This window comes from Vollenhovia emeryi, unplaced genomic scaffold, assembly GCF_000949405.1.
Source record: "Vollenhovia emeryi isolate VEMERY1.0 unplaced genomic scaffold, V.emery_V1.0 DF939463.1, whole genome shotgun sequence".
Taxonomy (NCBI): Eukaryota; Metazoa; Arthropoda; class Insecta; order Hymenoptera; family Formicidae; genus Vollenhovia; species Vollenhovia emeryi.
In genome coordinates, this window is record NW_011966903.1 from 7,551 (window position 1) to 20,589 (window position 13,039).

The following is a 13,039-nucleotide window of genomic DNA, read 5'->3' on the forward strand; positions in this document are numbered from 1 at the left end:
ATTTATAACATGAAATTTAAGGCAAACTGTGACTCTAGATGGGTCGGGATATTTATATATATTTAACCCGGGTTAACTGTTCTGTAAAGCAGATAATTTTCCATCATTTGTAAGTCCATACGCCCACAAGAATATTGTGCTTTACAGAAATACGCAAACCCGATACAAAATGTGTCCGATCGGGCCTTTGTCCGATCGAGCCTGTGTCCGATCGGTTATGTGCGCAATCGGGACAATCCCAATGCAGTGTCCAATCTTGCAATGCTTGTGTTCAATAATGCGGTGTACAAAAATGCGGTGTCCAATAATGCGGTGTCCAATAATGCGGTGTCCGAAAATGCAGTGTCAAATCTTGCAATGCTTGTGTCCAATAATGCGGTGTGCAAAAATGCGGTGTCCAATAATGCGGTGTCCAATAATGCTTGTGTCCGATAATGCGGTGTCCAATAATGCGGTGTCCAATAATGTGGTGTCCAATAATGCGGTGTCCAATAATGCTTGTGTCCGATAATGCGGTGTCCAATAATGTTTGTGTCCAATAATGCGGTGTCCAATGATTTCGGTGTCCAATAATGCGTGTCCAATAGTGCGTGTCCAATCGAGCGGTGTCCAATCGTTACGTGTCCAATAGAAGGTCACCCCAAAAGTGGTACCGTTGTCGGAGTACACACAAACGGGTTGCCTTTTAGGGAGATAAATCGCCGCAATGCTGCAATAAAGTTTCCGGAAGTTAAGTCGCTCACTAACTCGATGGAAACGCTCTTTGTTGCGAAACATACAAATATAGCAATATACGCCTTGTGATTGCGCGCGTTGCGTCGTTTACCCTCCCTCAAGATTAACGGACCGGCGTAATCTACACCACAGTGTGAGAATGGCCTTGTGACAGTGACGCGACTAGAGGGTAAGGAGCCCATTACAGCCTCCGACTGTTTCAGCTTGGTCTTGAAACAAGTCACGCAGTTTCGTATAATGTTACGCGCAGTGGAACGAAGGGACAAAGGCCAAAACCGTTGCCTGACCGCGGCCATTGTAGCATGCATTCCTGCATGTAAACTACGCACGTGTTCCTGTCTTATTATTCGCTTCGTTAACTCGTGGTCGCGCGAAAGTAATATGAAGTGGTGAGCGTCGAAATGTAGCTCAGAATTTTTTAATCTTCCTCCCACACGTATCAGTCCGCTTTCGTTCATAAAGGGAGACAGGGAGAGTAGGTTGCTCGACTGGTTAATCGGACTGCCTTTGCTCAATTGGTTATACTCTGTTGTGAAGACGTCTCTTTGTACTATTTTGCAGGCGACCTCGAGTGCGTGCGATATTTCGTTGTGTGAGACGAACTCTGTCGGCGTGGCCGTCCGGTGCGTCTTGCGGAATCGAAAGTAGTATGCTGTGATGCGACATATCTTATTCACGCTGGAATGCTTTCTTAATGAGTCGTCGACAATTGTCTGCTCGGGTACTGCAGCGACCGCTACCGCCTTTGGCCCTTTAGTCACCTCGCCCCCAAGGAAGTCCCCACTTGGCCACCGGCCCTCGTCGACTTGTTAAAATGTGGGACCGTGCCACCATGATTCCGCGTCCACCAATTCGTGCGGGTAAAGTCCCCGTGACAGCATGTTAGCAGGATTGTCCACTGAAGCGATGTGTCGCCAATTCCCAATTTCGGTCAAGCGCTGGATTTCTCCAATCCTGTTGGCCACAAAAATCTCCCACCTCCGGGACGGTGAGCTTATCCAATTCAGCGTTACCGTTGAGTCCGACCACAGGAAGACCTCCATGTTTGATATGTCGAATGACGCGCGGACGTTATCTAGTAACTGGGATAGTAGTAACGCCGCGGAGAGCTCCAATCTCGGCAATGATATTGCCTTGAGTGGTGCGACGCGAGATTTTGAACACAATAGTTCCGCGCGATACTGATTCTCGTCGAGCCTTGTTCGGACGTATATGCAAGCTCCGTAGGCTTGCTGGCTGGCATCGCAAAACCCGTGTACCTGCACTCCTTGCGGGTCCGCGGTGAATTTCACGCATCGTGAGACTTGCACGTGTTTTAGTTCTACTAGCTGCTGTTCGAACCTTAACCATCGTGTGTGAATGTCCTGCGGAACGGCCTCGTCCCAATGGCTGCCAGCTTGCCATAGTTCTTGTACGATGAACTTTGCGGTAACAATAACGGGACCGAGGAGTCCAAGGGGATCGAACAGTCTTGCGACGCCGGAAAGTATCGTGCGCTTCGACAAGCTGTCACGTTTGTTTTGGACCTCGTGTGAAATCTGGAACGTGTCCCCGAATTGGTTCCATATCATACCTAAGATGCGATAGGTTACGTCGTCGCTGATTTCGACCGAGTCCTTGCTTCGACTCGTGACGTCTTCGATTAACTCCTGGCAATTTGAAGCCCACTTGCTGAGCTCCAATGATCCCATCTGTAGTATTTTGATTATTTCTTCTCGAATTAATTTCGCATTCTCGGGAGTATCCGCTCCGGTCAGCAGATCGTCCACGTAGAAATCTTGCATGATGTGCTTCGCTCCTATTGGGTGTTTGACCTCGCATTGTTCGGCCAAATGCTTGAGACATCGCGTCGCCAAATACGAAGCAGAGGCGGTGCCGTAGGTGACCGTAAGTAGCTCGTATGTCTTGATATTGGAATCTGTTTCGTTTCGCCATAGGATCCTTTGAAGAGGCGTTTGCAATGTGTTGACCAGAATTTGCCAATACATCTTGATTATGTCGGCTGTGAAGACATACCGATACGAAAACGCAGCAGGATGGACATTAAGTCCTGCTGCACGGCGGGTCCCACCATAAGCGCGTCGTTCAGCGAAAATCCCGTGCTCGTTTTACAGGACGCGTCAAAGACCACTCGTAGTTTGGACGATGGTCCCGCCGCCTTGAATACACAGTGATGTGGTAAGTAACAGGATGGCCCTTCATTGGAATGTGGGAAAGCTAGCTTCATGTGCCCGAGCGTCGCATACTCCTGGATGAAATGCTCGTAACGACGCCTCAAGGTCGACTCACGCTTGAAGCGCTTCTCAAGCGCCTGCAGTCGTTTTCGCGCGATGTTTTCAGAGTCTCCGAGCTTAGCGATTGCCGATTCCTTGATCGATAGCTTTACCATGTATCTGCCGCTGGGAGTCTGGGATACGTTTTCTAAGAAATGCCTTTCGCATAGAGATTCCTCGATGGTATAACTGGTCGACCGGCCGCCGATGTCCTCCTGTCGCCAAAACTTGCTTAGCTGTTCGTGTAACTTCACGTTGGTTACTGTTGCATGAAAGGATCGAATTCTTTGCGACGACGTTGTGGGGTTGCCCAATCGACCGGCTAGTATCCACCCCAGCCGCGTTTTCTGCAATGTCGAGCGGTACTGCGATGCCTTGACCTGACCTACACATATCAGGTCCCAGAATAAGTCCGCACCAATTAGAGCGTCGACGTCGGCAGAGATATTAAATTGAGGATCGGCGAGTCGCAAATTACGCGGTAGATTAAAATCTGATCGTTTGATCGTAAATGACGGAAGCTTGTCGGTGACCTGATCAGTCACGATGCATTCGACGTCGAAAGAGAATGCATTTAGACGCGATTGCATTCTTAGGCGAACGGTTTGCGTGGCCCTAGAGGTCGCACAGTTTATGCCCGAAATGGATATATTCAGGGAACGAAGTTTCAGCTTGAGAGCATGCAAGAACTTCCTTGACACGAAGTTCGCCTGTGAGCCACAGTCCAACAATACTCGACACGGCGTCGAGAGCATGGCGTACCTGCCATCGCCCGGGCACGACAGATGTGTAACTAACGCGGCTGGTGACGCAGGCGACGCTTGTTTTTCAGGCGCTTCTTGAACGGATGTAATCGCCTCGGTGGGGGTGGTCACATGCAGCAACGTATTATGCTTACTTTTGCAGATTCTGCAGGCTCCCGATGAGTATTTGTTAGCGGCGTGCGACGCGGAGCGCAAGCAATTAAGGCAAATTTTTAATTTCCGGATCTCGGCTTGTCTACTAGACACTGGGAGATTCAGCAACTCTTTGCACTGATATATGAAATGATCGCCCTTGCAGTAACTCCATTTAAATTTGAGTGTCGCGACGCGCGCTTGTCGTTTTTCCTTACCACCAGCACGTGCACTGGTGTTCTTTGTGGAGGTGGCATTGACGTTACTGGTAACCTCGATTACTTGGCATCGATGAGAAATGAAGTCGGTTAGTTGCTTGAGAGTCAGAATTTCGGACCCCGTCAAAGACGTCTGCCACGTGCTCTCGCAACGTGAGCGTATCCATTTTTGAACCCAATACGTATACGAGTAGGTCGTCCCAGTGCGCGGTCGGACGATTCAATGCCCGAAGGGCGTGTACATGTTTAGACGCGCCGTCCGCGATTTGACGTAATTCGCTGACATTTTCCTTGCGCATGGTCGGTAGTTCCATGATCGCCTTGATGTGCACATGACACGTTTATTGTCGTAACGCTCCTTCAACATAGCCCACGCGATTTCATAATTGCGATCCGATATCTCTAGGGAACTGACAATGTCGCTCGCCTCGCCGGTGAGCGAGGAACGCAGGTACTGTAATCTCTGAACGTTGTTCAACGACTCGTTGGACTGTATAATGGAATTGAAGGCGTCGAAGAACGGGAACCAATCATCGTATTTTCCACCAAAGTTCGGAAGACTCAACTTGGGGAGTCGCACGTGCGTCGTGGATTCTCGGAATCCCGAAGAGTCCGAAGTCGTCGGGGACGGCGCTGCGTGGTTGCACGTCTCATTGCGCGGCAGATCTAAGAGTTTCCGAATTCGGGCCGATAAGCTAAAGAAAGCCTCTTCAAAATGGGAGCGATCATTGCTCTCTGCTTCGTCAATGACCTCTAATCTCGATTGTATCGCGTTATACTCGGACCAATATTATTCCAGTTTTGCACGGTGTACAAGAACTCTTGATAGTTGCGCGCTGCCTTCGCAGGACAATCGGATTCTCCTCGGAAGACATTTGAACAACGGCGGCGCGAGCTCGTGGCGAGCGGGCAGCGACGGAACGTTAGACACACGTGACCGCTAACAACGCCTGAAAGGGCTCGAAATTGGCGCGGCCACGATAACCTAACCTAACCTAACCTAACCTAACCTTACAGTTATTTCGTTTTCCTAATACGATTCGACAGGAACGGCAAGCGGCGATCGGCTTGTACCTCCCGGCACGACTGGGCAGGGAAGGCCAGCGACGATCGGGTCGTACCTCCTGGCACGACTGGGGCAGGAACTGCAAGCGGCGATCGGCCTCCCGGCACGACTGGGGCAGGAACGGCAAGCGACGATCGGCTTGTAGGTTAGAGTCGGCGTATGCGTGCCGACCCTCTTTTGTTCCAAAATGATAGGCTTTCGTCTTCTAGCGCTAATGAATCCGGACGCCTACGTGATATCCGGCTCGAAGGACCATGTTCCGTGGCCTCCACGCGGTGATCTGTGGCCTTTCTTCCCCTGGATCGGGCGTGGTCGAGAAAACGTACACCTTCTCTGATTTCACTTTCTTTATTGCTTCTTACAATGTTGCAGCCTAGTATAACGGTTAGCCTCCTTCGTCGTGTGACGACGTGTGTCGTCGCTCGCCTCTCTAAATTATATTAATTCTTCTTGCGGTACGTACGTACTCATCGTAGCCGCTGCTCACACGATCGGGAGGGGGACAATTCGCACGAATCGGCGTAGGCGAATGGGCGAATGGGCGAATGGGCGAATGGGCGAATGCCGCGCGTGGAATCGCGCGGTGATACGAATGTAGTACGAAAGGCGCTGAGGTATTATACAAGTGTTATCCATCAACCACGATTCCTACAGCAATGGTTCGCAATCACGTAACGCAATCTCCGCGCTCAGCGCTGGGCGGTTCCAGCGGTCTTCCGCGCGATTGTCTGTTTCGCGGCGGTCGCGCTAATCGTGCACACGTAGCGTTGTCAAGGTCACGAGAACATCACCTTAAATTTCTTAAATGGAATCTTTATTGTTTATTATACTATCTAATTCTACTAATTAATATGAACAACTTTGTCTGACATTTTTTATTTGCCTAATACTTGAGATATTCAAGAGAAAACTGATAACTTTTTCAATGTTTAGCTTATGTTATCTCGATAACTGTTTGTTGGAGGGAAAAGTAGTACGGGACTTTTTTACTTGATTTGGTTTCAGGAACATGCTGTTGCAGTAGTGCTCCAATTATTGAAAATTTTGATGTATTGTAACATACACAAAATTTACATACACAAAAATTTTTGTGTATTGTAACGTACACAAAATTTATATATTGTAAAATATACAAAATTTACATATTAATATTTTTATATTAATTAGTAGAATTAGATAATATAATAAACAATAGGGGGTTTCATTTTAAAAATTTAAGATGACCTTCACGTGACCTTGACAACGCTGTTCAAGATCATACTGATATTGCTATGTAATGCATTACTTGAAACCCTACAAGTTTTATCTAAAGTTTTCTTCTGGAAGTTATACATTTTGAGATATTTGAGTGGATTGATTAACATACGCCACCTTGTATATACAATTATCAGAAGTACCTCAAGAATCAGCCTGTCCAATTATCGAGGTTATGCAACATTGAGTGATGGTGAAATCTTGGATGGATAACGATGGCTATTTGCAACACAGTCGCGAAAGAAAGAAATATTCAAATGAACATTGTAATGATGTTATATTAATGTTGATACTAACTGTATTTTTAAATTGATTTTATTTTTTAGAAAAAAAATTTTTATCACAATGTTAAAAATGTAAATATGCAATATTGAGATAGGAAATGTTACTTTAATATTGCTGAAACTTCCAAATTAGTGTCACAGTATGTTTATGATAACACTGCCTACAATGTTAAAAACTACATAGTTGAAAACGTTACGACGTTAGTGAATAGCATTATAAAAACGTTGTAACAATGATGTCTTGCTTACTGGGAGGTCGAACCACTAATATACAATTTTCCCAATTTTGTAATTTAGATACTAACAATTTACTTTATGCATAGAAGATTATAAATTTAATTATTTTTCTTTACTTGTTCTCTTTTATAGAAAGACATACATACCTCCAAAAATAGGTTTAGCAATCTCAAAAGCGTAACGTGCCTTAAAACCACTATAGACAAGCTCAGAATCAGAATGTAAGATTATTTTTAAGCCAAGAGCACCGAGATTTGATTCTACTGGTCCTGGCGCGGTTACACCGCAATATCTCCCTATCAATTTCTCCGTATCATCCCGGTACATGTTATAAATTTCCAGCCAATCATCCTGGCAGAGTTCATATCTGATAAATAACAAACATATCAATTTTGATCAATATGTAACGTTACAAAGTATAGTTATAACTTACTCACCCATAATGTCCAACTGTCACATTATCATTTCTTGTGCGAACTTTAAAATGATCGAAGATCAGAGCAACTTGCTCATTTGGCGTCGCCAAGAAGAAATATGTGCAATTTGTATCGCTCGGATAATTGCTAGGATATCGTGGTGAATTGAATTCGCCGCGTTTACGAGAAGAGCTACGATAAGTAAAGGTGCAGCTGCCGTCAGGTGCTGCGGTACCTGGTATCTTGTATTCCGTTTCAAAAATGTACCTATCAACAATATAGCAACAAATATATTGTATATCATGTTATCATTTGTGTTACGAATGTCATATTTGTAAATAAATAAACATTATATTAGTAAAAATCATGGTTGCAATTTTTTAAATATTTTTAATCAAATCTACTTATATAGTGTAACATAATCATTATGCGCGATTCCGGCTGCCTTATGAATTAAGTTCGCAGGCGACGGACAGACGGTAGCGCAACGTGAATAGATTTGTTTCGCCGGACCGAGCTCCGACTGGTGCCCCGAAAACGTAAAGGACGAGTGTAACGGGCAGAATTGCGAAGTATTCAAACCACAATAACTTTATTCACATTAATACATTAAAGATCAGCGCTATCAACGTTCGCGATCAAACTCGCTGATGCACGAATAGGGCGAGCTAAGCACAATGTATGAGTGATCCGAGATTGAGCTGCGCTCGATTCGTGGCCACACACGGACTTGCGAGAGGCAGTCAACACGGGACTATTAGGCTCGTATTAGAATGAACGATATCACGATCGCGTTGCGAATCGGTATTTCGCAGTAACTGAATTCGGAGTGTGCTGCACTACTTTGATTTGAACAAATTATGAGAGTATAAACTATGCTATCGCATTGCCGTCTCAAAAGCAACTGACTCCGTTTCGAATCTCTTACTTTGTCGTCGCTCACATACGAACCCCAATGTCGAGGGTAAATTAGTTTTTATTGCGAGCTGCGCGTCACCTAGCTGGTGTTGCCATCGGTCTGTATTGCTTTGTTCGTTGAGCTGCTCGCCACGACAAATCTTGCACAATCATTAAATATATAACTTACTATTCCAATCAATTTTAAATTTAATCTTAACAAAATATGAATTTTATAGAAAAATATTTCAAATGGAAGTTATTTGGCTTTGAAGAGAATATTTTGTGGGCGACAGTTTTTCCCCAAATAATAGCACTTTCAAAGATTTTAATATTACTTTTTGTTTTTATGGAACTATACATACCAATATGTATATATTGTCGTGCCTCGAGACTCAGTTAGGGCACGGGATTTGTTCGGCATCGTTGTCGGGTTCAGCACCACACTTCAATTCGAAGAACCAACAGCCGATGTATGACATGCACTCTTTATTCCCAAAAAACCAATAGTCGATATAAACTTTATTCTAAACTAATTTCCTTTATTTGACCAACTGGCAACTTTTATTAGTAATAAGCACTACGTTTCGACTGCGATTCCAGTCCTTCTCAAGTGCATTAAATTAATATATTATATATAAGTGCGCGCTTACAACATTTGGAAGTTCTCGCATTGTGCCAACAATGAGTCAATTTTCAACTAAAACGCAAAGTGTCACATGTATAAAACCTTGTATAGAGTGAATTCAGGCCAATAACATTAAAATTATGTGTCAAATACTGAGTTCAAAAAGGTAGCTTAATAAATATGTGTAACAATTGAAGTGTCAAAAACGTTAAAAACAAAATTATATGTAACACTTACATGTTTCGCGCCGTTGTTAAATTGGAGATATAAACACTTCAATTGTTACACATATTTATTAAGCTACCTTTTTGAACTCAGTACCCAGATAGCATTTTGACATCCAATGTATATACATTGCATATACATCAGTGTATATGACATATCTTATGAACATGCAGTGATACATCAACGACATACTACATTGAATATCGTAGGTATGTGCAAATGCAACGCGCTGTACATGCAATGTATATCCATGCAATATACATGTGTATATTTGCCGAACATTCTATGTACATGTGTATGTGAATATACAGACAAGTATACTCGTATATATGTATATATTTATAATAATTTATAGTTCAACTGATTGACTGTTAGGTACTTACTAATCCAGTATTGAATCAGTACCGTATTTCCACAATCATTACGATAAAAACCAGTAATGGTTTTGGTACAAGATTTTATTGAAAAAAAATAAAAAGTTTCAACTAGTTTTTTAAATAATTTTTTATAATTTAATATATATTCATAATTTTACACATACACACACTCTATCTCCTTAATTCTAATTAAGAAAAATCCATACTATGTTACAATTTTTGGAAACGCTTTGTGGGATTCGAACCTAAGATTTCGGATTACTAGCCTAGTACGCTAACGCTGAGCTAACTATTTATACATGTTTATATCTACCCTACTGTTAGGCTACATATTATTTACATATTATTTTAATGCTGGTGGTCAACAGTAATGGTTATGGAATTGCACATCACTCAATAATAAAATTGTTCAGTAATCATGTTTTCTTTAATATACTCACATATACATGTACATAGAATGTTCGGCAAATATACACATGTATATTGCATGGATGTACATTGCATGTACAGTCAGGAGCACTGAGGTTGCGACACTTTTTTTTTATGAGTTTACGAACGCGCAAAAAAAATTCAGGATGCGAATCCCTGTCCGCGCTCATGCGCGGTGAGTGATCATGGTGCTGTCAAATTTGTGTATACAATGTGTAACATAAATTTATATGCGGCGGCAAATCCATAATAAATAACATGATTATTCAGTTGATTCGTGTTAACTCGCTGTCGGATCAGATCTTTCGCCGCTTGTCTCTTGGTTATACTAATGAATAATGTGGGATGATTTCTAAATACAAAATAAAATAAATATAATAAATATAATTTATAATTAAATAAATAAATTTAAATTAATTTAAATAAATTAAGTAAATAAATAAATTTAAATAAAATAAATAAAGAAAGAAATGACATTAATTTAATAAATATATGTATAAAATGACCCTAATACCTTGTCTTCACTAATATTTTTTTAAATTTGTGAATCAAATATCCGACGGCGATTTAGTAGAAAATTTGTTGATTAAAAATCTTTCATACATAGTTATATGTAAATAGCTGTATGCAGGGGGATTACGCCAAATTGTGTATGAGATGTATCCATACCATAACTGTATTGTATGATTCTATGCAATTATATCTATATATAAAAAATACTTAAGAGAGATCGGAGAAAACTAACAATTCTTGTATAGCTTGCACTAGCTTCTCGGCCAATACAAAATACTTAAACCATTAGGTATTTTCGGATCATTCAATTGATCCGTGTCAACTTGCTGTCGGATCAGATCTTTCGCCGGCTTGCCACTTGCTTGCTCGTCGAAAAGTTTTTAAATTAATAAATTTTCTACTAAATCGCCGTCGGATATTTGATTCACAAATTTAAAAAAATATTAGTGAAGACAAGGTATTAGGGTCATTTTATACATATATTTATTAAATTAATGTCATTTCTTTCTTTCTTTATTTTATTTAAATTTATTTATTTACTTAATTTATTTAAATTAATTTAAATTTATTTATTTAATTATAAATTATATTTATTATATTTATTTTATTTTGTATTTAGAAATCATCCCACATTATTCATTAGTATAACCAAGAGACAAGCGGCGAAAGATCTGATCCGACAGCGAGTTAACACGAATCAACTGAATAATCATGTTATTTATTATGGATTTGCCGCCGCATATAAATTTATGTTACACATTGTATACACAAATTTGACAGCACCATGATCACTCACCGCGCATGAGCGCGGACAGGGATTCGCATCCTGAATTTTTTTGCGCGTTCGTAAACTCATAAAAAAAACGTGTCGCAACCTCAGTGCTCCTGACTGTACATGATAGATACAGGATATTTTTTTCACATTACGGACACTCCACGTATATACATAGAATATCCAATGTTTACTGGGTATTTGACACATAATTTTAATGTTATTGGCCTGAATTCACTCTATACTAGGTTTTATACATGTGACACTTTGCGTTTTAGTTGAAAATTGACTCATTGTTGGCACAATGCGAGAGCTTTCAAATGTTGTAAGCGCGCACTTATATATATTAATTTAATGCACTTGAGAAGGACTGGAATCGCAGTCGAAACGTAGTGCTTATTATTAATAAAAGTTGCCAGTTGGTCAAATAAAGGAAATTAGTTTATTATTATTCACTGGTGAAGAAAAAGGATTCATCTCAAAATTTAAACTTTATTCTATCGTACATTTCTGTTTCTGAATTTAGACTGACTGGCCTTCCTTTCTTTCCACTCCATTTTTATAGTTTCCACTTTCGGTCCTGTTGCCAGGCCGCTTGTTACTTATTGTTAGTTAGCAGTTGTTTCATTAGCAACTGCATACACGGTTTCGGTGGTTTTACTCTTTGCTCCGGATACTTGTGTTCTTGGCACGCGGCAAGTGTAATCCGACACCTTACCGCTTGCAATATCCCAAATAGCACCGTACATCTAATGGACGTCCGTTTTACGTTCATTTTACTACCATACGTGGACATAATAAAATCGTCCATTGTACATCCATACAAAGATACACAATGGATATGCTCAAACGGACGTCCAGTGGACATCCATTTAAGATTCCCTTTATATAACTAATTTATGGATATATACTCCCGAGTAGAAATGAAATCATGCACGTTTTATGTATGTTCAGGGCCCGATAGGGTGGAGTTAGGAATGCCCTAATAAGGAATCCCTAACATGTGCCTGATCCGGTACGCCTGATTCCCTGATAGAATGTGATAAACGTTAACCTGAATATATAGCACTAGTACTCACTGCCGCGGCGTGGCGACCACACGTTAGTCTTTCTCGTAAGTAAAAATCATTCCGTATTAGTATAAGAGGCGAGCCATCTGATGCGACAGCGAGTTATCTGGATCATGGATAATCTTCAATAACTTGAATGTACTTTTGAAGACTATGTAATTTAACACATTTTTAAAATTAGTTTAAAAAATTGAATTTTAACCCTACTATTATATATACCTACCCTACTTTCGACCTATTTTGGATTTATTTTGGATATCGTTTATACATCCAAGATAAGTCCAAAACAGGTTCGACAACTTACATATTTCAGATATTTTATGGATGTTCGAGGTTGTGTGTCAAACGTATGTGTTATGGATATCCATCAGACGTCCGATGAATCTTATTTGGACCAAAAATAGATGTCCGACGTCCAGAAAGTAGACGTTCAATGGACATCCACTGAATGTCCATGTGCTATCTGGGTATCGTCGTCTGATACGCGGTTTTTCGTGCTCATGACAGTATTTTTCTTATACAGGGTGAGTCTTTCCATATCCGACAAAATTTTTGAGAAAGTAGAACGGATCGAGATAAACGGAAAAGTCCTGTACCATCTTGCAATTTTCGTAATAGTTAACGAGTAATTAATTATTAAAAATCGTTGTCTTAGGCCGGCCTACCGCCCAATTCGAGCGCGTGGCAAGATGTGACCGTCCGGCGATCGATATTGCTATGCGCACATCTTGCCACGCGCTCGAATTGGG

General features: G+C 41.4%; 3 protein-coding genes across 3 annotated transcripts in view; all 3 read right to left on the bottom strand.

The window, feature by feature from the left end:
* Positions 1–1,544: 1,544 nt before the first annotated feature.
* LOC105557523 lies at positions 1,545–2,723 on the bottom strand. The gene has a single exon (XM_012004780.1). It carries the CDS (start codon positions 2,721–2,723, stop codon positions 1,545–1,547), a length of 1,179 nt encoding a protein of 392 aa, XP_011860170.1.
* Positions 2,724–2,728: 5 nt separating this feature from the next.
* On the bottom strand, positions 2,729–4,436 carry LOC105557524. Its single transcript, XM_012004782.1, has 2 exons — positions 4,311–4,436; positions 2,729–4,219 (listed from the first exon to the last, which is right to left on the bottom strand). The coding sequence occupies exons 1-2, from the start codon at positions 4,434–4,436 to the stop codon at positions 2,729–2,731; spliced, it is 1,617 nt and encodes a 538-aa protein (XP_011860172.1).
* Positions 4,437–7,059: 2,623 nt separating this feature from the next.
* Positions 7,060–13,039, bottom strand: part of LOC105557525 (neuropilin-1) — a gene marked incomplete at its 5' end in the record, with an annotated part of 30,862 nt that continues 24,882 nt past the window's right edge. Inside the window, 2 exons of the mRNA XM_012004783.1 lie at positions 7,060–7,330; positions 7,401–7,646. Of these exons, the coding sequence (XP_011860173.1) occupies positions 7,090–7,330; positions 7,401–7,646 (487 nt within the window). The remainder of the gene's footprint in view (positions 7,331–7,400; positions 7,647–13,039) is intronic.